The sequence below is a fragment of the Purpureocillium lilacinum genome (assembly GCF_023168085.1).
Source record: "Purpureocillium lilacinum CBS 284.36 DNA, scaffold_6, whole genome shotgun sequence".
In the NCBI taxonomy this organism is placed as follows: domain Eukaryota; kingdom Fungi; phylum Ascomycota; class Sordariomycetes; order Hypocreales; family Ophiocordycipitaceae; genus Purpureocillium; species Purpureocillium lilacinum.
Window position 1 is genome coordinate 1,601,513 of NW_027072116.1, and position 25,404 is coordinate 1,626,916.

At 60.5% G+C, this 25,404-nt stretch overlaps 5 protein-coding genes across 5 annotated transcripts; 3 read left to right on the forward strand and 2 right to left on the reverse strand.

The window, feature by feature from the left end:
- Nucleotides 1-7,564: 7,564 nt before the first annotated feature.
- PLICBS_008389 (uncharacterized protein) lies at nt 7,565-8,756 on the forward strand (the record flags this gene model as incomplete). Its single annotated transcript, XM_018324095.1, has 2 exons — nt 7,565-7,804; nt 8,268-8,756. The coding sequence occupies 2 exons, from the start codon at nt 7,565-7,567 to the stop codon at nt 8,754-8,756; spliced, it is 729 nt and encodes a 242-aa protein (XP_018177274.1).
- A 3,150-nt stretch (nt 8,757-11,906) lies between these two features.
- Nucleotides 11,907-13,574, forward strand: PLICBS_008390 (uncharacterized protein; the record flags this gene model as incomplete). The annotated part of the gene is made up of 3 exons (XM_018324094.1): nt 11,907-12,149; nt 12,210-13,150; nt 13,202-13,574. The coding sequence occupies 3 exons, from the start codon at nt 11,907-11,909 to the stop codon at nt 13,572-13,574; spliced, it is 1,557 nt and encodes a 518-aa protein (XP_018177273.1).
- Nucleotides 13,575-15,920: 2,346 nt separating this feature from the next.
- Nucleotides 15,921-16,082, reverse strand: PLICBS_008391 (uncharacterized protein; the record flags this gene model as incomplete). The annotated part of the gene is made up of 1 exon (XM_065601385.1): nt 15,921-16,082. One exon carries the CDS (start codon nt 16,080-16,082, stop codon nt 15,921-15,923), a length of 162 nt encoding a protein of 53 aa, XP_065457457.1.
- A 1,088-nt stretch (nt 16,083-17,170) lies between these two features.
- Nucleotides 17,171-18,106, reverse strand: PLICBS_008392 (uncharacterized protein; the record flags this gene model as incomplete). The annotated part of the gene is made up of 1 exon (XM_018324093.1): nt 17,171-18,106. The coding sequence occupies one exon, from the start codon at nt 18,104-18,106 to the stop codon at nt 17,171-17,173; it is 936 nt and encodes a 311-aa protein (XP_018177272.1).
- A 4,598-nt stretch (nt 18,107-22,704) lies between these two features.
- PLICBS_008393 (amidophosphoribosyltransferase) lies at nt 22,705-24,701 on the forward strand (the record flags this gene model as incomplete). The annotated part of the gene is made up of 6 exons (XM_018324091.2): nt 22,705-22,875; nt 22,932-23,018; nt 23,103-23,149; nt 23,201-24,137; nt 24,190-24,605; nt 24,665-24,701. 6 exons carry the CDS (start codon nt 22,705-22,707, stop codon nt 24,699-24,701), a joined length of 1,695 nt encoding a protein of 564 aa, XP_018177270.2.
- Nucleotides 24,702-25,404: the final 703 nt, after the last annotated feature.

The window sequence follows — 25,404 nt, forward strand, 5'->3', positions numbered from 1 at the left end:
TGCAGCGCAGCGCAGCGCTGTGCTGTGCTGTGCTGTGCTGTGCTCTGCTGGCTGTGCTGTGCTGTGCGGTGCGTTGCGTGGCGGCGGCGTGGGGTGTGCGTCGGATTGGCGGCCGTTTGGTCGGGACGGGGCGACGACGGCCACGGCTCGTCATAGGCCCTGAATTGGCCCTGAGAGCGCCCTGGGCGTCACCCAACATCCGCGCAGCGTGCCTGCCAGCCGCTTGGCCGCTGGCACCTCCCATTTGGTGCCTGGCGTCTGGTGCATGCGTGGAGTCCCTGACGTACTGTACAAAGTAGGCGTGTATTGGAGCGGCTGGCGCTGCTGCTGGACGGGGTGGCCGTTGCTGTGCTCGTGTTGTCGTGGAGCGACAGGAGCTTCGAGGACCGCGGATGAACGCCCGAGTGCGTGCGTCCATGGCCCCCGTGGGCTTTGATGAAGACGGGTCCCGGCAGTCATGCGTGCGGGTGCGAGGCCAAGGCCGGGCCACTCAGTGGTAAGGACATTCAGAGAAGGAAAAAAAAAGTAAAAAGCAGAAATTAACGGCGAGGGGAGGGATAATGCCGTGACGTCCATCTCGCGGGTCGCTCATGCCTCATCAGAGTGGGCAAAGTCAGTTCAGTTACCCTGCGCGTGAGGCCAGGCAGGACCCAGTCAGGTACCTGTCAGGCTGCGCTGCAGACACGCCCCCCCTCCCCGGTCTCTGTCTGTCCCCTTTCTCTCGCCCCATCCTCATCCCCTTCGTTCCTTCCTTCCATCCTTCCTTGCCCAGACAGCGACGACTGCGAGTACAGCGACAGCGAGACTGACAACCGCAGCCGCAGCCGCAGCCGCAGCCCGGGCAGCCCGGGCAGCCCAGCCTGCCCCGGGTGGGTAAAGGCCGTGAGGCGCTTGGTAATGACTGGCACCAAAGCCTCCAGTTCGGTCGATCCAACGTGCCCACCCGCGGTAGTCCCGTACGATCAGTGACCGGGAAGGCCAGGCCAGCTTGCATGCACCAGGTACCTGCTCCGTGGTTACTGCTAGGTAAGGTAGGTACCTTATGAAGTACTATAACTCAACTTGGGCCTCTCTGCTCCCGTCCTCCCGCTCCCGCGCTCCCAGGCTGTGCCCGCCTCGCCCGCCACAGGGCGTTTTCCTTCTTTGGACGGCCCAAAACACCAACGTCGGCGTCCGCACAAAGCACAACCGCCTGCGCACAGGCATGGGGGAGAGCCGGCCCTCCCCAGCGCACGGGCACGGGACCTGCGCGCATTCCGCTGAGCGGATCACGACTGGCCAGGGCGCATGAGGATGAGGTCCAGGAGGCCCAGGAGGCCCTCGTACCGACAAGGCAATGTGGAATGAGCCGCCGGCTGAACCAGGCCATGCGCTTCGGCGCTCACATCAGACATGCGTCGTATAATTCCTTCTGCGATCCTGATGTTGGGTCAACGCGTGTGCGCGCGGCCAAGGTGGCTCCGCTACAGCCCCAAACCCAGGCTTACTCGGACCTGTTGCCAGCCATGATTGCCCAGGACAAATTGGCCACACAAGCCAGAGCAGCGGGCGCTGCGACGTCCGGAGGGGCATCCCGGTCCCTTACTCTCTGCGTTAAGGCGCCTCCAAGCTCCTCTGGGCGTCTTGTTTGGCGCCGTCATGCAACATCTGGATGACTGAGGTTCCCACCCCAAGGGTACGCCGAACTTCGCACAAGGAACGGTTCAGGCTGGCGCCGTTGGTTGTGGCGCGCCCGTCGACGAAGCGCTCAATGAGAGGCCGGCGTCGTACCCGGTACTTTGGGCGTGTAAGTGGTTGCTGGCGGCCCTGGGCGTTCGCCCGCCTGCCCCTCGAGATTCCGCCCAGGTGCCCAACGGTACCTGGTACCCGCGCGGCCTTCTGCCACGCATAAGATTCGAAACAGGCAAGCGCTCGCCCTCCATTCGTCTCGTGCGCGCCTTCCCGATGCCAGACGAGCCTGTTGTTGTTATACGTGAGGTACTCGCGCTCGACGGCTGCTTGTCGGCTCTTCCTTGCTGCATCTGCTCTCCACGACTCGTTCGTTTCTGCTTCTCGACCGCCATACATCCTTCCAAACGAAAACCGTCTCCCGACGGACGCACGCTCTCCGATCACGGTTCCCGCCAATGTCACGGCAGGCGTCCTTTGTCAGCGGCAGTCCACGCCGTCCACTCGCAATCCGCACTGCAGCTGATCTTCGCCTTCGACCCCTCCAACGCTCCAGTTTTTACCCATCTTGGGCGCCGCCGCCGGTCCCAGCCCAGAGCCCTCCCTACCAGCTCGCTTGCTTGCCAGCGCATGGCCACGAAGCCATGCATGCTCGTGTCTCCAGATGCCGTACCTCCTTGTGTCTGGCTGGCCACGCTCCATCGTCATCGCCTTGTCTATCCCAGCGCACCGTGGAGGGCGACCTGGCCAGCAGCAGCTGGAGGGGGCGTGTAGGTGCTGCGACGCGTCTGTTGTGTGTCGCATGCACTTCCTTACAATGGAAGCCACGCAAGGCGCTCTGGGATGGAGGGGGCCATGCTTCGTAATAACAGGGTGAGATATTTGCTGGCACCAGGACACTCTGGCCCTACCTCGCTGCACCGAGAGGCCCAGCTTGGACTCACTGAGCATGGAGTACTGTACCTCGCGGCTGGACGTCCAACGGAGGAGGGGGTGCCTCGAGTTCCGAGCCAGATTCGCGTTCCGCCGTCGCAGGTCTATTGATGGTCCTGCTCTTGCACTCTACTCGACACGAACCTTCTAACCTGGGCAGCGACGACAGGGGCTGCACCCTCTCCCGTGCGTTTCCGTTGAACCGCCCAGGAAAAAGTTGCTACTCCGGAAGAAAAGGAACTGCTAATGCCGTTGACCGGTCCTTGGGTGGGGCATGAACCCCGACAAACTGCAGCGGACCAGGACCAAAGCGATGCGATGCGACACGATGCGATCCAGGAATTGTTCGGGGGGGCGTGTCAGCGCGCTTTGGACGGCAACGCGGCTGGCCCTTCACCGCCGAGACGCTGCCTCCGTCCATGGCCGCCGAAGATCTGGCCCGCACCATCTGCAGTTCCTGGCTGCACTGGCTGCTGTGGCACCGTTCCGGCCAGGTGCAGCGTTGTCACCAGACGCTCGCCCCGACGCACTTGTATGTACATCATCCACGATGCCGTCTCCTTCTGGTAGGCGCCGCGGGCATCTGTTCGCATCGAGCCTGGCATCGAATGTGAAAAGGCTCGCATCCTGCAGCCTGCCTGCAACCTCGTGGAGTGCAGGGCCTGGGCAGCATGGGGGAACCGATCTTAGCCTGCTCGGTATGCCTGGACATGCTTCACTGCCTCTCTGATCGGATGGAAAATTAGCTGCAAATGTCGCGGCCGGCATCGATGTCTGTGCGCCGACGGCTGACACCACAGTTCATGTCTTTCGGTTCAAGCTTTCCCGACCCCAAAACCCTCCATTGCCTGCTCCCAAGGATCATGGTCAGCATTGGGGAAGACATCACCGCCCTGGGGCGCCCAATGGCCTCCCCTTGCTCCAACTCGGCTCGAGGGCAGGGCAAGCGGCTGGCAGACGGGACTGCGCCATCCAGGCGGGAGCAGTGCCAATCGTGGATGCACAGAGTGGGAATGGCGGTCAGCCGTAACACGTTGCGGCGCGAGTACGAATCCTCCAAAAAGCGAGGCAGGCAGGAGGCTCGCGATGGGTGTGGGCGGACACCCGGTGCGTTGCGCCGTGTCCACGTCAGACCAGGGATGCCAAAGGGTTCATCGATTTAACTGCGAGCCACACGAACGCCTGTTCATCACCGCCATGCCCCCGGGCCACCAACATGCAGGCCGAGCACGCGCATGGCAACCAACAGGCTGGTGCCTTCGCTCGGCGCCCGTTGGCGCTTCACATGGATGCAGCTACCAGCGTCATCACACTGGAGATCGAACGCATCCCGCTTCAACGCCGCCCTGGAACCGCCCGTTTGTTGCCGACGCCCCCCCCCCCCTCCTTCTTCTGTAACCGGACCTGCAAACTCAGTGTCCCCTTGCACCAACGCCACAAGGTCCACCTCCCCGGTGGCTAGCCCCTCTTCCGTGACCGCCACGACAGGGCAACGGATGTGGTCGACGGACTCGACACCGCCTTATCGGCCCAAAACGCATCACCTGGCTAACACGTGTAAGTCGCGACTGAGGCGAAGCCCACTGCCATATATAGAAGTCGATCACTGGCAACGACAGACCGACTGCAGCGAGAGTGGCCGTCGCTCCCGGTCATCCCGTCCCGTGGCTCTAGTGCAATGCGATGCGTGGCATCGTGGGTGTCATGCCTCGGGCCCAAAGGCGAAGCGCGGCTCCACGCCCAAGTGTTGATGCCCAAGCGAGGATGGCGGCGACGAATCGTCACGCCCGGCCCGTTTCGCTCTGTTTGGCGTGCCGGGCGGAGACCAAATCACTGCCTTCCTCGGATTGTATCTGCCAGACAAGGCCCTATGACCAGGCTACAAGTCACGATGGTTTGAGCGAGTTTGCACAGTAGAAGCCGAGTTTCGGTTTCCACCTGGTGGCTCAGGCATTGTGCCTGGAGGGCCCGACACACCCAGGCCCGCGGCCAAGTCAAGTGAGTCGAGGCATATGTATGCAGCGCCGGCGGCCGCTCTCCCGTGGCCTATCGTTGCGCGAGGCTGGTTCCCCATGGACTAATCCGGGAGGGTGGCGTGCGGCTGTTAGGAGCGACCTCGAACAAGCGCGCTGCACCAGCACACGCACACACCCACACGTGCCTACGGTGGACTTCGCACAGAATTGCGCAGGCGTGTCGAGTTCCAGTGAACGGGCCGTTGGGCTCCCATACACATACGTGGCTTTCAAGGGGACGAACTCGGAGGCGGGCTTGGGCCGGCCCGGTGAGCAAGGCGCCAAGCTGTTCAACAAGGCAATGTACTTACTTTGGCCAGCGTGCATCACACCCACTTCTGCTCTCAGGCAACGTGCGGGATGGCTCCGCGGAGCGGTAGCTCAACCCCCGTGCATTGAGCATCCGACGTCATCTTCAAGGTGAGGCACGGCATGGCGCCTCCAAATGCATCGCCCACTCCAGCGGTGGAATCGGTGAGCAGGAGGTGATGCGAACGCCCCTGCGGCAACAGAAATCATGAACTCATATGCTATGGGCACCCCACACGCCATATGACATCAACCGCCACCGCCTCGAGGCACCCGGTACGACGACTGCAGACCTCTATAACAGGGACATGCCGGGGCGCAGTCAGGAGGACAGGGCTCTACGGCAGAAGCGAGCACAGCCCAACGTCGATGATGACGCTGGCGCTTCAGCCCACGACGCCGCGCAAACGTGGCGGTGAGAGGCCTCTTGACCTTGGGCATCTCCCAAGTGTCAGGTATCAAGACGCAGCATGCCATCTTTCTCGTTCAGACGGCGAACTGCTGGTGCTTGGGCCGTCAAGACTTTCTTCTTGGGGGCTCGCTGTCCCGTTTCACTAATGTGCTTGCCACTACTAGGGACGACTTGCTTTTTCTACCCCGGGTGTTTTGCCTTGTTTCTTGGTTCGAGATGGCTCCATGCAAAGCAATTCCTTGGGACGCTATAGGCTTATCTCGGCTCCTACCCAATGCCAATGTCTGGGTGACACCTCAAGAAGGCTGGGCGGTCCTGTCGCTGCCACCTGACGCGGGGGCAGACGAAGCACGTTGACAGACAACATTGCCCGTGGTCGTGAAGGTGGTGTTTCAAGCCTGTGCACTTGCAGCGCAAGAGCAGCTACTGCTTGCTGTGTCGACTGCTTGGCCCAATGCGCGGCAGACCGCTTCGATCCTCAAAGCAAAGTGCAGCGGCACCGGAAGGCCAGGGCGACACGGCTAGCCGGCGGACCGGGCAGGCAAATGATGTTGCACTCAGGGCACCGGGACCCGTCGCTGCCGAGGAGCCCGGTCGATTCTACGCTTGCAGCATGGGCATGGAACATGCGTATATCATCGTTTGCTAACCTGCAGTGCCAAATCCGCCGCGCGTGCAGCTGTCAATGCCTAGCGGGCTGCATCGATGCCGCATGTCGGCCTTGGCCTCCAGCAACCCGCCTGTGTCATGGGTTTCCAGAGCAGAGAGCCCTGAGACGACTACCTACCTAGTATTGTTGGCATGGGGCATCTCGGTGGGCGGGCGTACTCAAAACCTGAGGCCTGGTCACACAGCATGACACCAAGGGCAGAGCTGACGGCCGAGCACAGCGGATTGCATTGCGACTGCTACGTCAGGGCGTAGAATCGCCTCGTCTCTGCATGGCTGGCGGCGATCCCGCAGCGCAACCCAAGCCCAAAGAGCTTGTGGTGGTGGACATGCGGTGAAGCAAAGGAGGAGGGCAGAGTTTGCCGAACAGCAGACGTGGTTTGTGCGACTGTGACGATGGTGAAGGGTACAGCAACGGTGGGCGGTGACGCCAGAACCAATGCAAGGCGAGGAGGCTTGCTGGGTTGCCGTGGGCACGTATTATGTATTATGTACAGACAAAGCCCTCACTGCTCCAGTTGGCCGACAGCAGATGAGGCGGCGTAGTGTGCGCTGTGGCTCGCAACCTAATAATCGTGGCTAGTGAAGGGTCCTGCCCAGATGGGCTTGACTGGCGAGGGGCAGTGAGGGGCAGCGAGGGGCATTGGACGGCTGCGCTCGAGGGTGAGGAACCGGCGCAATATCGCAGCAAATGGAAATGACGCCATTCTGAGACAACAACAACAACAACAACAACCTGAGGTGAGGTCCAGATGAACAGCGCGGTGCGTATAAGCCCAGTCCGTGACCTGGCCCCTTCGCGGGGCAAGGCAGCAGAGGCCTGGTGCTCATGCTGAGCGGACTGAAGGACAGAGCCCCGCGGTGATGTGATTCATCTCGACTTTGGCGGGGCAATCCCCGTCCTTGGAGTCGCAGGGCAAAAGGGACCACCTCGTCACCGTCTCTTGATCAGGCGCCGGGCGACAAAGTGCCGGGCAGGTACTAATCCCATGGGCATTTTGCACTTTTCATAGGGCTGCTCAAGGGCCCGTGGAAGACTCATGCGGGCCGCAGATCGTCAGTCGCCTTCCATACGGCAGGCACCACGGCACTGTGGGCGGTTCCAGGAGGTGGTTCAGCGTCCTGGCAGCCCTGGAGGGGCCCAATGGCGACGCGCCGCGAACCGGGCAGCGCCGCGACCGCACGCGGTACTTTATACCTTGGGTACCTCGTTTGGGTGCGTGCCTCGAGTGGGAGAGCTTATCACGGCAAGTGCACCCGACGCTGTCGCTTTCGAGAACAAACAAACCCACGTCGGCGCCCTCGTTTCTGCCTTGCCCGGCTCTGCATTCTATACCCTGCTCCCAGCTGCCCGCACGCCATCGCCGCGCTCCGAGCACTCACACTCACTCAACGAGGCTCCAGAGGGGAGACCCTGATTTCCCCCCTTTAGCCCCCACCCCACCTTGTTTCTCCGAGACAGGGCGACGACCTCCAACCCGCGTCCGCGACGACGACAGACCATCGTCCAGAACCGCTCCGACCACCGGTTGATTTTCCGTCGCAGCAAGCAGACATCATGGCCGACGTCCCTCTCCAGGTCATCTCGGAGAATGCGGCCTCTGAGCGCCGCATCACGCCGTCGTGGACCATCACGCAGCTCCGCGCCAAGCTCGAGACCATCACTGGCATTCCCCCTTCGTCTCAGATACTGAGTCTCCAGCCGTCAGCAGGGGCGGAACGCATCCCCATTGACGGAGCCGACGAGGACAGCATACACCTGTCCAGCTTCCCCCTGGCTCCCTACGCCGAGCTGCATGTAAGTCTTGGCCTCTCCCTGTTCTGATTTGCTCCCGCCCCCAGCGAGACGGCACCGCGTCCAGGATCCTGGGGTTTCGTCCCGGCCTCGAGCACCGTCCCGTCGTGCCCGGCTCTCACCGTGCTGCCATGCGTGCATGCCGGAAAATGTCTCATGCGGCCGCTCTGCCTGCTGAATCGATGCTACGTTTCGCCATGAAGGCGGTTTGGCGCAGCGGAGGGGCCAGCGACCGCATGACCAGGCGGGTCGATGACGCGAAACGACACGCCTGCAAAGGCAAGAAGAGGGGCAGAGTGATGCATGGGTCGGCATGAGGCTTCCAGCCCGACGAATTCTCCATGCGCCCAGGTCCAAGTCGGATCACTCGTCTCCGCCATTGCACTACTGCTACGGGCCAGTCTGGTCATGAAGATTGTGCGGGATGACCGAGAACACAGGCTGACGGCGAGCGGACGCGTTGCAGGTGGGAGATGCCCGACCGCCGGGCGCAAGGCCCAACTACACCGACACGTCCGGCGTGGACAAGTACGTGATGCCCGAGGACGAGTACGAGAAAAAGACGGACTCTGTGCTGGCATGGAAGAAGGCGCAGAAGCTGGGCCGGTTCGACCCGAACGCGCCTGACCACGAGCAGGCCAAGCTCGCAGCCCTGGACGACGAGGTGCGCCGCCGCGGCATTGAAGTGGGTAGGCGGTGCCGGGTCGGCAGCGAAGACGCCCGCCGCGGCGTGGTACGATACGTGGGTGAGGTCAAGGAGATTCCCGCCGGCCGAGGCACCTGGGTCGGAGTACAGCTAGACGAGCCGGTAGGCAAGAATGACGGCAGCATCGCGGGAACCCGATACTGGGGTGAGGCATCCGAGCTCAAGCACGGTGTCTTTGTGCGGCCAGAAAGAGTCGAGGTGGGTGAATTCCCGCCGCTGGATGACCTGGAGGATATGGAAGAGATTTGAGCAAGCCGACCTGGGTGGACTGGGCGAGGCCACTGGCGGTGATCTGCGGACAACCTCACGACGCCGCCACAAAGGGCATCCACCGGGCAACCGCCTCGGCAGTGGTCGCGTCACGCCGCCGCCGTTCAGGGCCTCGGTCGATCAGATCCACGAGTGTTATACGAGCTCATGCACATTTACCTCGGGCAACGCTTGTGTTTCCTGATCCGCAGATTTATACATCGAGTCCAGGCTGCGTGACTAATGAACACATTCGGCGCCACGTCGGCCAGGCCTCCACGCCGTCCTTGCTATTTCTACAGACATACGCCGGTCTGTCTCGCCGCGCCATGCAACCAGGTCTGATAGACACGAACCCATCAGCCAAGTATGTGGCGTGAATGGCAACGCACAGGCTGTTATAGTCCCGCGGCAAAAGAAACTGGCTGCCACGCTAGTTGTTTTAACGTTGTCGTCCCTCTTGGGAAACAACAAAAAGTGGCGGTGCGCCGTAAGGTCAGGCGCACGGGACGGCAGTTCGTCACGGTCCTTTTGTGCGGGAACGGCTAGGCCGACTGGCGTGGAACAATGTTGGCGGCGAGCGTCCGTGGCATATCGCTCTCAGTACTGTATCGGGCGACGTGTGCAGCGTCCGCGATATTCGCAAGTATCCAAGGTATCCATGGTGAAGGGAGGTGGGTTGCCGAAGTGTGAGGCGCCAAGTAGTTGGCATGGGACGCTTCCGAGACCCGGCACTTGACGGGCCGGGCGGATAGCCGGGGGTCCGGGCGGCGGTAAGTGGGAGTCGAGATTCATCCCTCGGCCGCAGCATATTATCGCCATTGACGATGCTTGAACGATTCGATCATGCATCCCGACTGGCAAGTTTTCACGCATTCGAAGCATGAGACTAGAGCAAGTCTCGGGCTCGGCCACCCCGTTGTCGCAGACGACGCGCGCCGTCGTCTGATGGCCGGCAGCTGGCCGCTGGCTGAGCCCAGGCGGCGTCGAAGCGCGTCCAACGACGACGGCGCGTCCACGTCCTGTTTGTTCCGCAGCGGAGCGCGGGAGGTGCACCCGCAAGAGGGTGCAAGTCTTCATTACGGGGTCTTGGACGTGCTTCCGCTGCTTTCTTTGGCGGGTTGGGCAAGCCTGTTTCTTGCCGTCCGAAACCTAGTCTCGTGGCCCTCGAGGTCTCACTTCGGGCTGCTCAGAGTCTCACCAAGCGTGTCTCGCACACGGCGGGCGTCGTTGGGCCACGCCCGGTGGTGACGTCGCAGATGACATGGAGAAGAAGGATTCTCGCGCGTTCCACGTACCAAGGCCCCGCAGCGCGAGGATGAACAGTTCGTTGAACGGACGGTCACCAAGTTAGACGTTCCTCCTGTTGTCTTCGCACGAGTGGACTTGTACAAAGTACACAAAGGTGCCGCAGTGGGTCGGTTGACTCGGTTCGGTTGCTGTTGAGGGGAAACCTGGCGGGACGACGGGGGTCTATTGTTGGCGCAAGAGTGGAGGTTCCGAAGGCCCGGAAGCTGCTGCGTCGACGGCACCGGCCGTGCTACAATCTAGGGGGCGGCCGTTTCATGTGCTGGGGGTCCTTGGTGTGGAGGCGGCAGAGGCCGGCGGCGCGCGCGGAAAGCGGGTTGCATCGCGATGCTCACCCAGGGCTGCAGACTTGCGAGACTCTCGCGTTGACGACGCCCGCGCCCAGTTCTGGTGGCTGTGACACTCGAAGCACGACGGATGTGCCACTGTGGCTGCTGCGGCTGGTTCTGCGTGTCGTTGCGCAAGGGCCTTGCAGACGCGACGGGATAGGGCTCTGGGGATGAGGCGCCGGGCGCGCGCGTGGCGGCAGCGTTCCCGTCGTCATCTCACGTCGTTGCATCATGATTCCAATGGCGCCCGGTCACGAGCGTCGACGACTCCGAGCGCTCCGCCGCTGCCGCTCATCCGTGTTGGAACTGCATCACGCACCGCCCACACGCGGAACTCGGTGAGATGAGTCTGGCCGCCCAGAGGCAATTGGATGACCACCCGAAAGGTAGAGTGACGATGCCGCTCGTTAGAGTGCGCTCTGCGTGATATTACGGCAGTTCCTCTCTCGTGCCAAGGAGCGACGTGAATCATGCGTGCGAGGGTTCGTCTGTCACATCCGCGGGCGCGCGATTGATGGTGATGGGACTGCGCCGCCCGCCAGACCAGCCTCAGTGCCGGCCCACCCGGCCCGGCCGCCATTGGGTCGCCTCTGGCATGCCATCGTAGTGCCGCCCCCGAGTGTCGCGCCGAGCCTGTAGCGTCTGGCAGCGGTGGGCAGCTGCACCGCGGGCCGGCGCTGTAAGTGGTCGCGGGCGCTGGCGCCCAGACATCAATGCGTGGCGCGCTGCCGGCGGGGTACCTGCGCTGCGGGCGTCGAATGGCTGCCGGGCCGAGTACCACTGCCGCCCAGCGCCTTGGCCAAGCGCTCCCACGAACCTTTAGCGGCCGTTTCCAGCAGGCCCCGGGGCCCCGACTCCACAGCACCTCCCCATGGACGCTGACACTGCGCCGCCTTCCTAGGGGCTCAACTCCCACTGGGCGCTGGTGCTGATGCTCGCTGAATGGCCTGCGCGGCGCCGGCTGCCGGCCGTTCGGCTCCCCGCTCGTCTGTGCCGCACTGCGCTGCACTCCATCTCCACGGCACCGTTGCGCCCCCCCCCCCCCCCCCCCTTCTCAAGTCCGCTCGCTGCGGTCCCATCCATCTCCGGGCTCGATCCATCCGCTTTCCTGCATCGCCGTCGTACATTTCTCCCGACCGCACGAACCACTCGGCCCCCCTAATCCACCCTTCTCCCGCTCGCCCATCTCCTACGACCCCGACTCCGTCTGCGTCTCTGCCGTCTTGCGCCCGATTCAATCTCGTCGCGAGCGAATCCAGCTGCGGCACTCGCCAATCGCTCGCCCAATGTCGCCGCTCCTCTCCCACTAAGACAGAGCCCGAGCTCGTCCGTGGCCTCCGCGGCTCCTCTCGACTGCCGCCTTGGCTATTCATACGCAAACTTTCCCTCTTCGCCTAGACGTCTGCGGCACCACATCTCCGGGACGCCGATATCCCTCCTAAGCGTCCTATCGACGTTCGCACACAGCCCGGCAGGTCCGCCGCTTCGGCTCCTCGCGACCCTCCGATCGGCCATGGCCGTGCCGTCCTTCGGCCGAGCCAGCCGGCTGACGACGCTGCTCTCCGCCCTGCTCTTCGCTGCTGCCTTTGTTGGAGCCGATGATGGAGGCGTCACCACGGAGGCGGAGAGCGAGGTCCCCGAGTGGGCGTCCAACAATGCCCTGCAGTTGACGCTGTCCGCTCAGCCGGGCCTCCAGCTAACCACGATCCCGCTGACGTCAAATCTCGGCCTCAACGAGTCGAGTCCTGCTCGCGGGGTGAGTCTACTTCGGGCCATCTGGCACACAGCCTCGTTGCTGACCGTGGCGCCATGACAGATTGTCCGGATATACGGCAACATGAAGCCTGCCAACGTGACCAACTTCAACGAAATCACAGACCACGACGACGTCGCATATCTATCCTGTGACAAGCCAAGCGACGACAGCTTCATCAACCCCGATAAGATGCTCAACGACCTGATGAAGCAGAAGCCCAAGGCCATCGTCCTCTACTCGACCAACAAGAACTGGTGCTCCATCAGCGACACCGACTCTCTCCCCTACACCAGCATACTGACCATGGCGGACGCGGGCGAGGCGAGCGAGGTCCTGAACTTTCTCAACGGCACCAAGGCTGGGCGCGACGTCAAGGTCCTCATCTCCGGTAATGCTACCGACAACCAGAGCGCCAGCGGCGACAGCGGCAGTGGAGGTAGCAACTCCGCTGTGGCGATGAGCATTCTGTATAGTATCACGGGCCTGATCACCCTGCTGTTCCTCATCATCATTGCCACGGGCGCCATAAGGGCGCACCGCTACCCGGAGCGATATGGACCGAGGGGCGCCTTCGGCGGGAGGCCGCGGCAGAGCCGAGCCAAGGGGCTGGCCCGCGCTGTGCTCGACACCATCCCCATTGTCAAGTTCGGGAACCAGCAGCCTACCAAGCCGGACCCCGAGCTCGAGCTGGACACGGCCACGACGGATGGTCACGATGCTGCAACACAGCGATCCGTGGATGACAGGCAACCCGATTCAGTCACCGGCGCAGCGGCCGCTCCTGGGTCCCGACGACCGAGCGGGGAGACATCGAGGTCCACGCGGAACTCCTCCGCTGTGACGGACACCGGGCATGGCGAAGACAGCCACCCGGGCTGCTCCATCTGTACCGAAGACTTTAAGGTGGGAGAGGACGTCAGAGTCTTGCCGTGCAACCACCAGTTCCACCCCCACTGCGTCGACCCCTGGCTGGTCAACGTGTCCGGGACATGTCCGCTCTGGTAAGTGTCGTGAGAGTTTTCGATACTACAACAGTTCCTAACATTAAATAGTCGACTGGATCTTCGTCCGAATCAGGGCAACGCCAATGAAGGCTCGACCGCCGGCGATAACGAATCCCTTGCCCCTCCCCTGGCCATGGAGGGCGAAGACGAGCATGCTTCGTCTAGCACGCATAGCCACCGCTTGTCGCGTCTGTTCGACGTCAACAGGCTGCGGCAAGCACCCGTGGAAGAGCGGATCGAAGCCCTCCGACAGATGAGGGCTCAGAGGAATGAACATGGTCATGAGGCTCACGAGCCAGAAGCAGCGGACGCGGCCGACAGCAGGCCGCATGGCGCGCGCCTGACTGATAAGCTCAAGGACAAGTTTCGGATTCGGACCCGCGCCCAGCCCGCGCAGCGCCGCCGAGAAAGTCGAAGCTGAGGAAGCTGCGTGAGCAGCAGAGGCTGCACGAGGTTGTGTGGGCTGCTGAAACGACGGTGACCCAGGATAGCCGGGCCTTGGCGGGCTGGACTCCGCCAACATCTGGGCCCTTGCTGCTCCTCGTCGGACTACGCAGTCGTGGGCGTGTTTCGGTGCTTTGGCTATGCTGCTATGAGAGGCGTTTGGGAGCAACAAGAACACGGGATGGGCACAGGAGCATTCGGAGCATGGCACGGCGTTTTGTTGCTTGGCATATCGGGGCATGGAGATGTGCTCGAATCAGAATGAATATATACGGAGTACATGGTCCTTTTCCCGCGCAGGTAGTCTGTGCACGGTACAGTTTCTTTACGTGATGCCAGGCAAGCTATGGTATGTCGAGCCTGCGTGAGCTATCGTAGCCGTCTTGTGGAGTCGCGTGCTGTTTATCCCTTTGTTGCAGCGTCGGGAAAGAGCGACGTAAATCTGCAACAGCTGCTCTTCCCGATATCCACTCGTATCGTAGCAGGCGTGCCTTCCTCTTTCATGGCACGGCACGAAATACCATCTTGGCAAATGGCTCGCCGCCTTGGCTGGTCGATCAAGCCATCTCTGCGGCCCGGTGAAACGAGATACCTTTGTCTGCGGCATCAACCTAGAGACGCTTCGAAGCATCTTCCCTCTTCCCTTGACCAGCGACCGTCTGGCAGAGCGACTCGAACGGGCGACAGCACTGGGCTTCCTGAGCTGCCTCTACGTCCTTGTCTTATCCTTCTCTTCGTCTTCTTCTTCTTCTCCATTGGAACATCCTTGACTTCTCTTGGAACCCTCAGACATCCCAAATTGTCGCCTGTCGTCCCCCCTGTGCCGATCTGGACTTCGCCAGCTCCACGACGCCGCGAGACGCCGCGCCGCCTCGACTCTCACCCGATGAAGACATGATACCGCCGGTAGCGGGTATGCCGCCTGTGGGCGTACCCGAAGGGGGTCGGATCGCGAGCATGGTGCTCGCCCTGGCGGCCACGACGATCCTCACCTTGTTCATTAGTGAGCTTCGCCCATGTCTTACTTGTACCTTGCCTCCAGGAGTCCACTGGCTGGGGTTAACACTGGACTACAGCACAGAGGGCTCTGGCCATTCGATCATGGCGCCGGTTACCGCTCGTCGTGTGGCGTAAGAGGCCATCCGCGGAGACTCTCCATTACCCTGACACCTGGGCACCTGCTAACGGATGCAAAGTGATGTTTGCCATTTACGTCGATTCATACCTCTTCGTCACCGGAACGGCTACGCTACAGCACGCTCTCGGCATAAACGCCAACCACAAAACGTGCGATAGTGCCATACTGCTCTGTCTCGCGTGCTACATCACGACGAAGGTTCTGGACTGCAGCAACCCCTGACTGGAGCGACACAACGCGGCTAACTGAGAATCTTGTTGCAGATTGTGAGCCACCCGAGCGGCTCTCTTTGTGACCTTGAATGGGTTTGCATATTGACTCTGTCTTTCAGTTCATATACCTCTTCCTGGTCGAGAAAAGCGTGCGTGCCCTCGCTTGAGCGTGAGTTGTTTCTCTGACACTGTCTGCAGCACATTGTCCGCGCAACGCCAAAGGGGAGGCTACAGTCCAGACTGTACCTCTTCAACTCCTGTGGCATGCTCGGCATATATGTCGTCGTAGCAATACCAAACTTTATATTGTGAGCCTATCATTCCGTTCCCAACTGCCTTCTCTGAAGGCTGCTGACAAGTATAGTCGCATTGCCGATTTGAAGGATGGACATTGCATCATCGGCATGAGGAGCCCAGCCATGATCCCCCTCATATCTTTCGACGCAATCGCCAACGTGTACCTGACGCTGATGTTCCTCGTACCCCTAAGCAGTGAGTTCCGTGGCAAAAGCACGCGACCCAACACGGTTGACACGAGACAGGGCTGTACAGTTTCAAGAATATGGCCCGTACGCCAGCAAACCGTCGTCTACGCACAGTCGCAGTTAGAACATTCATCGGTGCCATCTGCACGCTGATCAGCAGTATTGTGCAAGTCTCATCTCCTTTAGCCGTCTGTGTCAGGGATACTGACACATCTTGTCAGCAACCTCTCTGTGCTAATGGCGTTAAACGGAGAGCCCGGTTGGGTTTGTCTGATGTGCTGCAATTGCGACAGTATGAGACGAATAGACCACGCTGCTGATTCCGCTCTAACGCTGTCTGCAGTTCTATTCTCGGCCCTCGTTATTCAATGGGTCACTTCTCGAGATAACGCGGGCAGTACACCCAGCACATCATCCTCGAGCCATAGAGCTGCAGTTCCGCCCGATTGCATCAGCCCGAGCTCCATCAGACTAACGACACCATGCGACTACTCCAGGAGATCGCTCATTACCGTGGACGATATATCCGTCCTCAGCTCACCCCGGCCTTCGTTTTCTCGCGATTGCCCCACGGACGGTCCGGGCGATCCCGAGGCACCGCCCGAAGCCATCCCCATGACGAGGATCAGGCGTGAGACGGACCCGAGCATCCCGTCCGCGTACGACAGAAAGGCGCGAAAGAGCGGCGAAGTGAGATTCGCAGATCATCCGCCGCCGTTGAAGTCGAGTTGCGGGCCCTTCGCTCCTGAAAGCTACTGCTTTCCGAGGGTGGCGGCCACGGGGACTACACAGGTGCAGCCATCCCCTGACGTCGACCCCAAGTCGAACCATTCGTTCCCGAACCCCTAGAAATTTGCCCACCGAGACTTTGCCACCTGGAACACAAGAGGGGAAAGCGCGCATGGGAGCCGTAGTAGGAAACTCAACCTTGTGGCGAGAGTGCTGGATAGCAAATCCTTGGATCCTACCGGAAACATATGTATTACGCTCCTCTATAGACCACTTTTCGTCGTTAATGGTTCGGTCCGGGACTGTCTCGCCTTGCGAGTGTCTCGTCGTCGGCCATGTCGAGATGCCGACTTTCGTGTGTCTCACGGCGTGCGGGCGCTGCCGAGACACAGACACATACTTCTAAAAGGCCGCTCGCCTATCAAGTCACGAACCTCCAACACTGCCCAAAAATGATGTCGCCGTTCCATAGTACGCTTCGTGCGCATAAGAGTGCTACCAGGGTAGTTAGAGAAGAGCCGTGCTAGGCTACACTCGCAAGCCATAGCTCAGCATGAGACACACGAGATCACCAGACATCCACATACAGTGCAATCTCACGAGTGCTCCATGCTAAAGAGTTTTTATGCTGCTTGTGGGGGCTCCAGTCTATATACAACAAGCACGCATCCTCGGTCTGCTGCCCCGTTCTCTGTTGCAGTGAAACGACCAAACACCATATGATGCCTGCGGATTTCCGAATATGTACGACATTCAGAAGAATCCACGACACATGCGGCTCGGTTCCGCTGATACCTCTCGCCGCTATAAGTTTCGCAAGATGTCGGGCCGTTGCACCCAAGGCCGGGCGCTGAAGATGATGGGTCGAACATGTACGGCGAAAATATGAGCTTGCCACGGGCCGTGCGACTTGACAATCGCGAATATATCCTTGAAGAAAAGTAGAACACCCGGACGGCGTCTAGCTAGTGTACAAACCAACAGCCGGGCCCATGCGCGTCGTGGTGCCTTACAGGGTGGCGTAGAGCTGGCCGGAGCTGCTCAGGCTTCGGCTGCCGGACATGAGCTTGCCCTGGGCGACCATGAAGTACGAGTAGGCATCGAGGGAGCCGAGGGCGTCGAGCTTGGGGAGCATCTTGCGGAGGAAGCCGTTGACGTCGCCGCCGGTGGGGGCGAACTCGGTAAGCCAGACGGGCTTGCCGCTGCAAGCCTTGGAGGCGGAGTTGATGTGAGTGATGAGGGTGTCGGCCCACTGAGCGTCCGAGTACCAGTGGACGGGGCAGAAGTCGACCCTGCATCGACCATTGCAGGCCTTGAAGAAGGCATTGAGCCAGTTGACGCCCTGGTTGGAGGCGCCGCTGTTGGTGATGGACGGAGCGCCAATCTTGACCTTGCCGGCATAAGGGTTCATGTACTTGATGTGGGCTTCGGCGGCAGCCTGGGGCGACATGTTGGACTGGCCGCCGTTGTCGGGCTCGTTGAAGCTGAGGAAGGCCTTGGCGCCGTTCTGGATGGCCTTCTGAGCATTGGCAGCCCAGCGGTTAGTGTGGACGGGGCGGTCTCCCCAAAGCATGGGAACAAAGCTGTATCGGCCGTCCAAGCCATTAGGGGTCTGGTCCCAGTTCCAGCCCCAGCCGCACTTCTTGCAGGCGCCGCCAAGGGCATTAGCCATGCCAGCGTCGTTGTAAGCCAGGCCGCGCTTGGAGAAGGGCATCGACCCGATCGACGTGTCGTTGCCATTACCCTCGCCTCTGGTTGCGAGGGCCTCGAGCACCTCGGCCGGAGCTCCATCGGTGCTATGGTCCTTGCCAGTGTTCACCTCAATCTTGGCGGTCACATCAACCTCGTCGCGGACGATGCTGACGTGGTAGTCGGATGGGAGAGCAATGGTCTGCTCGGCGAAGGAGGCAAGAGCGCCTAGGGCCAGAATGGTTTTGGCGAGCATTGTGAGTGAATCGGACTGTTTCCAAGTCTAAGCCGCGAGTTGTGATCAGCCTTGTCTCTTTGTTGCTGCGTCTAATAAAGCATTAGGTATGTATATGTGATTCACTCTCACCTAGAGTTTGAACGGAAAATTGCAGGAGATTGAAGGGAAGGGAACGATGGCACAAAAGGCGAACGGGAAGACAACTGCGGTCAAGGCGAAGCTGTCGGTGATCGAAGAGAAAGGCTGTCACAGACGAGAGGGCGAAGGAGTGCGCAAATATATAATCGAAAGAAACGATGATGGAGAGTAGAGGAGAGAAAAGAGGGGAGAAAAGAGGAGGAAGTGCGAAGGCAGGAGACAATAGGGTACCGAAGGCGAGCCTCCGGGTAAGGCAGGAGGCGGACCGTTGTTGGGTGCTGGGCAGCTGTGAAAGGGCCGCCGCTCCTGAACAGGGCAGCTGCGGTTGGATCGAACACTGAGCACTTGCGACCTGCCCGGTTGCGCAGTACCTATGAGGTACCCTACCTAAGGTACCTTAGGTACGATCCAGTACTGCGCATCAGGCAGGCACAGCATGGTCTGTATGGCGGATGATATTGCGCATTACTCCTTAATCCGTATGTACAGGAAGGATACAGTACTGTATCTGCTCATCGCCATGCCTCTCGTCAAGAAGACGTCGCATCCAGGCCGGGTCCTCTTGACGAAGCCCGTGGGTCATGGCCTGTGCCCTCTGCGGAAGAGGCGCCCATGGCACAAAGCACTCTGGAGGCACTGACCGCTCGCAACAAAAGCGGCGGAGCTGCCACCGGGTTTGCTATCCGGCACGAGCGCGCCAGCATTCGCGCCGAAGAAGAGGCGTCACGGCCACGCGGGCAGGGCCGTGGGGAGGACCCTGCCTCCACGGTCGGCCGCGCATCGGGCTGGCAGCCGACGTTCTGGTGACGTCGGCAGGTGCAGAAGGAAACACGGGATACCGAGACTAGAGGCACTTGTTGATGCGACTCGGGGAACACGAGGACGCATGAGGCGGCGCCTGGTGCTCCTCCAAGCCTTGAGCGACCAAGCTCGGCGGCGTGGCCGAGTTCACCTCGCGAGAGGGCATCGCGCAGTTCCAGGTTGCTCCTGGGCGGGCGCCTGCCTGTAAGACGAACCAACAGCTGTACTAAATCGAAGCCGCCGCGCCCGGTACGCCGGAGCTGCGTCTCTGGCCGCTGTGAAGCAAACCCAGGACGTGTCTGTGCAACGGTGCCGTCGCCGAATGGGCGGATGTCGTCGTCGACGGGCAGCGGGCCGGGGTCCTCGTCCATGGTGGGGCAATTTGACCCTGCAGCACCTACTTTTAGGGACCCTGGCACCTGGAACGCCGCCATGCTGCTGGAAGCCTTCAGGCATGCAGCTGCAGCACGCGCCCCGCCGGCTCGCCGCTGCAAGGGGAGCTAGATGGAGTGCTGGAGCCCCCCTCCACTATTATGTAGAAACCAGTCGACCCCCCCGGCAGGAGATCACATCAAGGGACCAGCGTTGGACGTTGGCACCGCCACTGCTGCCAGGCACAAGCCTCTGGTTGGTCCGCGCCCCCTTTCGCGTGTGGCACCTCATGCCATCCGTGATGCATCCATCGCTGCCAGGAGAGTGACAACCTGGAAGCTCCGTACTTTTACCTGAGGCATCGACACCCCAGCTCGGCAACTTCTGTGTTGCAGCGCAGCGCAGCGCAGCACCGGAGACCGAGTCCGCAACTGCCGACGCGCTGCAGTCGCATCCGCCTCGCCAATGCTGCTTCGTATGCAGCGCAGCCTTTGCGCCCAGCATCACGCTCGCTCGAGTCGCCGGGTCTGCTCTACAGGCTGGTGTGTCGATCCTTCGGGCGGCCACGTGCGGAGAGGTGATGCACCCACCGCCACGGAAAGCGACCTATGGCCGCCAGCCGCCGTTGGTTCTGTCCCTCCATGATGATTTCCCTGCCTTGCCATGCGGCCTCCACAAGCAAACAGCCCCGTTCAGATGGCACTTGTCATAAAACAAATGGTCCAAGGAGCCGCGCGCCCGTGCGATCCGAGAACCGACGTATGCGCTTCGGGCCGCTCCATTGGTCAACTGGCCGCCGAACCCCGACGGATACGGCTCCTACCCTTCCTGTAAGTAAGTTTTGACGGCGTCAGGGCCAGCATCGGATCTCTTTCGGCAAAACCACCATCTTCAAGGGGCACGGTTTCTTCCCGTTCCGTGTCGCGATCGAAGCCCGGCCTTCGTCCGAGCTGCTCATGGATAAGCGAATCGTCGACCCGGCCGTGGCCTCGGCCAACCCGTCACAGCATCTCTATCGCATGCGACATGTCACATCTCCAAGCAAGACGAGACGCGGCCGCGTCAGGCACTTGGGCTCCTCGTCGCACAGAACAGTACGAGTGTAGTGCAATACCGTACGTTGCCTGTTCATCCAGGCCGCGCAGAGCCCTTTGCCTCCTCGGGAGTCTCTGGCGCGATGAACGCGTGGCGCTTGAGGAGGAGCAAATTGCAAAGTTTTGGCACCAGCGTGTCACATCTTCTGTATCAACTTATTAAGGACGGCCAGCTTTTCAAGGGGAAGCCAACAGTGCCTACTTTTTTTCCAGCGCGGGACCAATCGCTTACATTCGAGGTGACGAGAGCTTCCCAGGACCAACACGGTTGCCCATGTCTTCACCGTTTCGAGGACAGCCTTCGGCCGGAAGACGTCTGTCTCTCGTCTTAGCTTGGCTCTTGGCAGAGCTCAGGGACTCAGGAGGGAGCGAAATCGTTGCCAAGCAGGGCATTGACAGAAGGCGATCCTGTCGAAGTGCTGTTCGTGTGGCATTGACGATTTCTGTCGTCACTATGAGCGCAATTTCGATTGCAGCGTTCTGATCTCTCCCTGGCTAAGCAACACCCTTGTCGAGGCTGTTGAAGAGCGAGGACTTGGCCAGTGCTAGAGACTGTTTCGACAATTATTCGACCACTGCACGGGACGCTCGCGATGCCTTCAAATCGCGAAAGCCCAATTGTGGTCAACTAAACCGGGCGGCTCGAGGTGGGGTCTGCCTGCCGAGCAAAGCGCATCGCCTACAGCCGAGACTGTTGCCGTGTCTGTTTGCCAAGTGTTGTGGCCGCCCCGACCGCAGAGGCTCCGAAGTCTGAACAGCATTTTGGAACGTCGGGGCTGGGCGATCAACCTGGATCTGGAGTCCAAGGTGACCCCGCGCCGTGTGACCTCATGCCGCGCCGTAGTGGGAGGCTTGTGCGGCGACGGTTCTCGGCGGCGGTGTGACAAGGTTGCAGTGTGCCTTGGGGCGCAGGTGACACGATGCTACCCCCAGCACGCCGATGCGTAGGTGTCTCGTGTTGAAGGTGCCGTCCTGATGTGAGCATGGTCATATTTATCGACTCATCGGCGACTGTGTTTGAGGCAACACATGTACCCGGCGCCGCAGGTGCAAAATGCTATGCGAACCAGCTCATCAGATAGAAAAGACGTCTTCCGTCTGCCTGATGGCTTTAGTCTCATCAATTATATTCAGTTGTGGGTGATGGGGAAATAGGTGTGAGCTTCGAAACGACGACGGGCAGGGTTTCGAGTTGCTCAATGCATCATGCAGGGCAAAGAATCCATCGTCGTAGGCGGCGCAAAAGGCCTCTCTCTGTCTCTGCAAAGACCGCTTCCCATAGTAAGGCGTGGCGAACTCTGTAGTGGATTGGTGTCATCAATGCGATTCATGAAGTAGTCAAAGTTAAGAGGTCGGTCACAGCGTCACACCACGGAACGAGATGCCCGTGTAAGAGAACAAAAAAGGTGACGGACCCCGCCAAATGGTCTTTGGTGACACAGCGACGGAGTGGCTTGTTTTTGGCAGATGCAGCGTCACCTCGGGTCTTTGGCAGGTTGCATCGACGCCTCTCCTGCCCTCGATGCAAGCCATCCGGGCCCGGCTCACGCGTCGCGGCCCCGGCGGGAAGGCACACACGCACGCGGTTTCCAGCGGCAAGGGGTTCCGGGTCCCGACGCCCCGGCCTGGCCAATGGATAAGCTCGCAAGGCGTCCCGATAAGATTCACTTTCCCCTTGGGCCCGCCATTGGGGGTTAGCGAGCGGGTTAGCGTTTGGCCCCGCGTCGGCGGCGGCGGCTCCTGCAGTGCGCGCAGAGAGAACCCCTCCAACGTGGAAAGTGCCAAAAATTTGTCGCCGCCAGAATGTTCGGGCCCCAGCCCAAGCATGGACAATTCCACCAGGCTCCAGGTCCCGCTCCTCGAGCCGTAATCTCCCTTCTCCGTTCAACGCATCCGCGCTCAAGCAATCGCGACGACCTGATCGTGGTCTTTCCAAGGCCTTCGTCTCTCTCTCTCGGCTTTCATCCCGTTCAGTCCCTCTGTAGCCACCGGGTTTCACCCCAGGGCCATCGCCATCGACCACCAGCGACTTCGGCGCCGCCATCGAGCATCCGCCCCGTCGAGTTCAACATTTTGCGCCACCAGCCAGCATCACTGCACGTCAAACTCGTCGCTTAGCGCTTTCTTCCGTGACAGAGCAGATCTCCTCCCCGTCGCATCGTCCGAAGCCGTCGACAGCATCATCCCGAGCGTTCCCGACCGAACCAAAAAATGTGCGGCATCGTCGGTCTCATCCTTGCCGACACCGACTCGCCCGGCGTCGAGGCGGCCGTTGACCTGCACGAGAGCCTCTACTACCTCCAGCACCGAGGTCAGGATGCTTGCGGCATCACGACCTGCGGGTCTGGTGGCAGGATATACCAGTGCAAGGGCAATGGCATGGTAGCCAAGGCACGTTGCGCCTATGGCTTCTCAGGATATGTCACTAACAGCACCAGGTCTTTGCTGATGGCAAGCGTTGTGCCGATCTGCCCGGATACATGGGCATCGCCCACCTCCGCTACCCTACCGCGGGAACCAGCTCGGTATGTTGCCTCCAGAGGTTGGGAGCACCGGTGACACTGTGCTGCATCCCGCGTTATATCCAACAGCTACTGACTGCCACAAAGAGCGCCGAGTCTCAGCCATTCTACGTCAACTCGCCTTACGGCATCTGGTACGTTTCCTTCGTCGAATAATCCGGCCCGGCAGGCACTGATCAGGTTAGCTTCTCCCATAACGGCAACATCACAAACGCCCCAGAGTTGCGCCGCTTCCTCGACCAGGAGGCTCACCGCCATGTCAACACCGACTCCGACAGCGAGCTGATGCTCAACGTTTTCGCCAACGCCCTCAACGACACCGGCAAGGCGCGAGTGAATGTTGACGACATCTTCAAGGCTCTGTCGCGTACGTATGAGAAGTGCGAGGGCGCATGGGCCGTGACGGCCATGATCGCCGGCTTTGGCATCTTTGCCTTCCGGGATTCTTATGGCATCCGACCGCTCATCATGGGCATCCGGCCCTCCACCACCGTCGAGGGCGGCACCGACTACATGTTGGCATCCGAGAGCATTGCGCTTCGCCAGCTGGGCTTCAAGAACATGCGCGACATTCTCCCCGGTGAGGCGGTCTTCATTCAGAAGGGCGGCAAGCCGCAATTCCACCAGGTTGCCGAGAGGCTGGCCTACTCGCCGGACATCTTCGAGTACGTCTACTTTGCCAGGCCCGACACGGTCATGGATGGCATCTCGATCCACCAGAGCCGACAGAACATGGGCGTCAAGCTGGCCCAAAAGCTCAAGGACACGCTTGGAGAGGATGGCATCAACGACATCGACGTGATCATTCCCGTCCCTGAGACGAGCAACACGGCCGCGGCGATTGTCTCGGAGCAGCTTGGCAAGCCGTTTTCCAACGGATTTGTCAAGAACAGATACGTGTATCGGACGTTCATTCTGCCTGGACAAAAGGCTCGCGAGAAGGGTGTGCGCAGGAAATTGAGTGCCATGGACTCTGAGTTTCAGGGCCGCGTGGTTTGTCTGGTTGACGACTCCATCGTCCGCGGCACGACCAGCAGGGAGATTGTCAGCATGGCGCGGGAAGCTGGTGCGCGAAAAGTCATCTTCGCCAGCTGCGCTCCGCCCATCACGCATCCCCACATTGTAAGCGTTTCCTGAACTGTATAAACAAGACACAGAAGCTGACACGGACCAGCACGGTATCGACCTGGCCAGCCCACAGGAGCTCATCGCGCATGAGAAGACAAGGCATGATATTGCGAGGCACATCAAGGCAGACGACGTCATCTATCAGGATCTGCAAGACCTGAAAGCCGCGTGCACGGAAGCGTCCCCGCAAAACCAGATCAAGGACTTTGAAGTGGGTGTCTTCTGCGGCAAGTACAAGACCCCAGTTCCGGATGGCTATTTCGACCACCTGAACCAGATGCGGGGCAAAAAGTCCAAGACTGTCGCCGTCGAGGGGGCGCATCAACCAGCCACCGCTGGCAACAGCGGGCCGGTCGGAACGGCCGCCGACGGTTCGCCCGTTGTTAATGGAAACGGCGGCAGGACGACACCCGTTACTGTCAGGATGGAGCCTCGCAGCCCCGAGCACCGTGAAGATGTTGGGTGAGATACATTCCCATGGATCATGCTGTCAAACAGTCTGCTAACACGTCACCTATCAGGCTCCACAACCTGGCGATGGACCCCGAAACTCGATAGACGATGGATGGGACGGGTTGGCGACGACCAAAAGTGCGATGCGGATGTGCTACTTACCCATATAGAAAGGCTTGAGACGTTGCAGATATGCACGCCGCAGAGCGAAGGGTATTGGACTGACGTTAAGATGAAGAACAAAGCATGTCAAGTCAAGTTACGAGTAGAAGCAGCATAATACCGTGTGAATGAGTGGTGCTCCCGGCTGTGAACTCTTGAACGCGTGTGCAGACGCCCTCGCCTTACCGCAATTGGTAAACGAGGAGCCTCACCGATTTGAGGCCGAAGCATGCCTTTCTTCCTGCTAACATTCATTCGCGGTCGTGCAGGGTAGTCCAAACCTGGTCGAGCCGTTGGAGTTGGCACAGCTTCGCGTAATGCAACGTTGATGCTCGTTTTGTGCTAGCGCGGTGTTCCTCAGCGGTGCCTGCTGTCTGCTTACTGGCAGCTGGAGAAGGCGCAACGTGATGGTGCCTTGGTCTTGCCGATTGGAGACACAATGTGCGCCGGTACCTGCCAGGCCACCAGGCTGCCATGAATCGAGAGCGCCATCATCTGCTTGCCCCTTCGTGTTGCGTGGTCACTGACCATAGCTGCCACCACTCCGCGATCCAAAAGTTCGTTGCGTGTGACTGTATCGCTGTCCGCCAAGACCTGCTTCGTCTATCAAAGCCAATGACCGATGGGATCTGAACATCAGCACTTG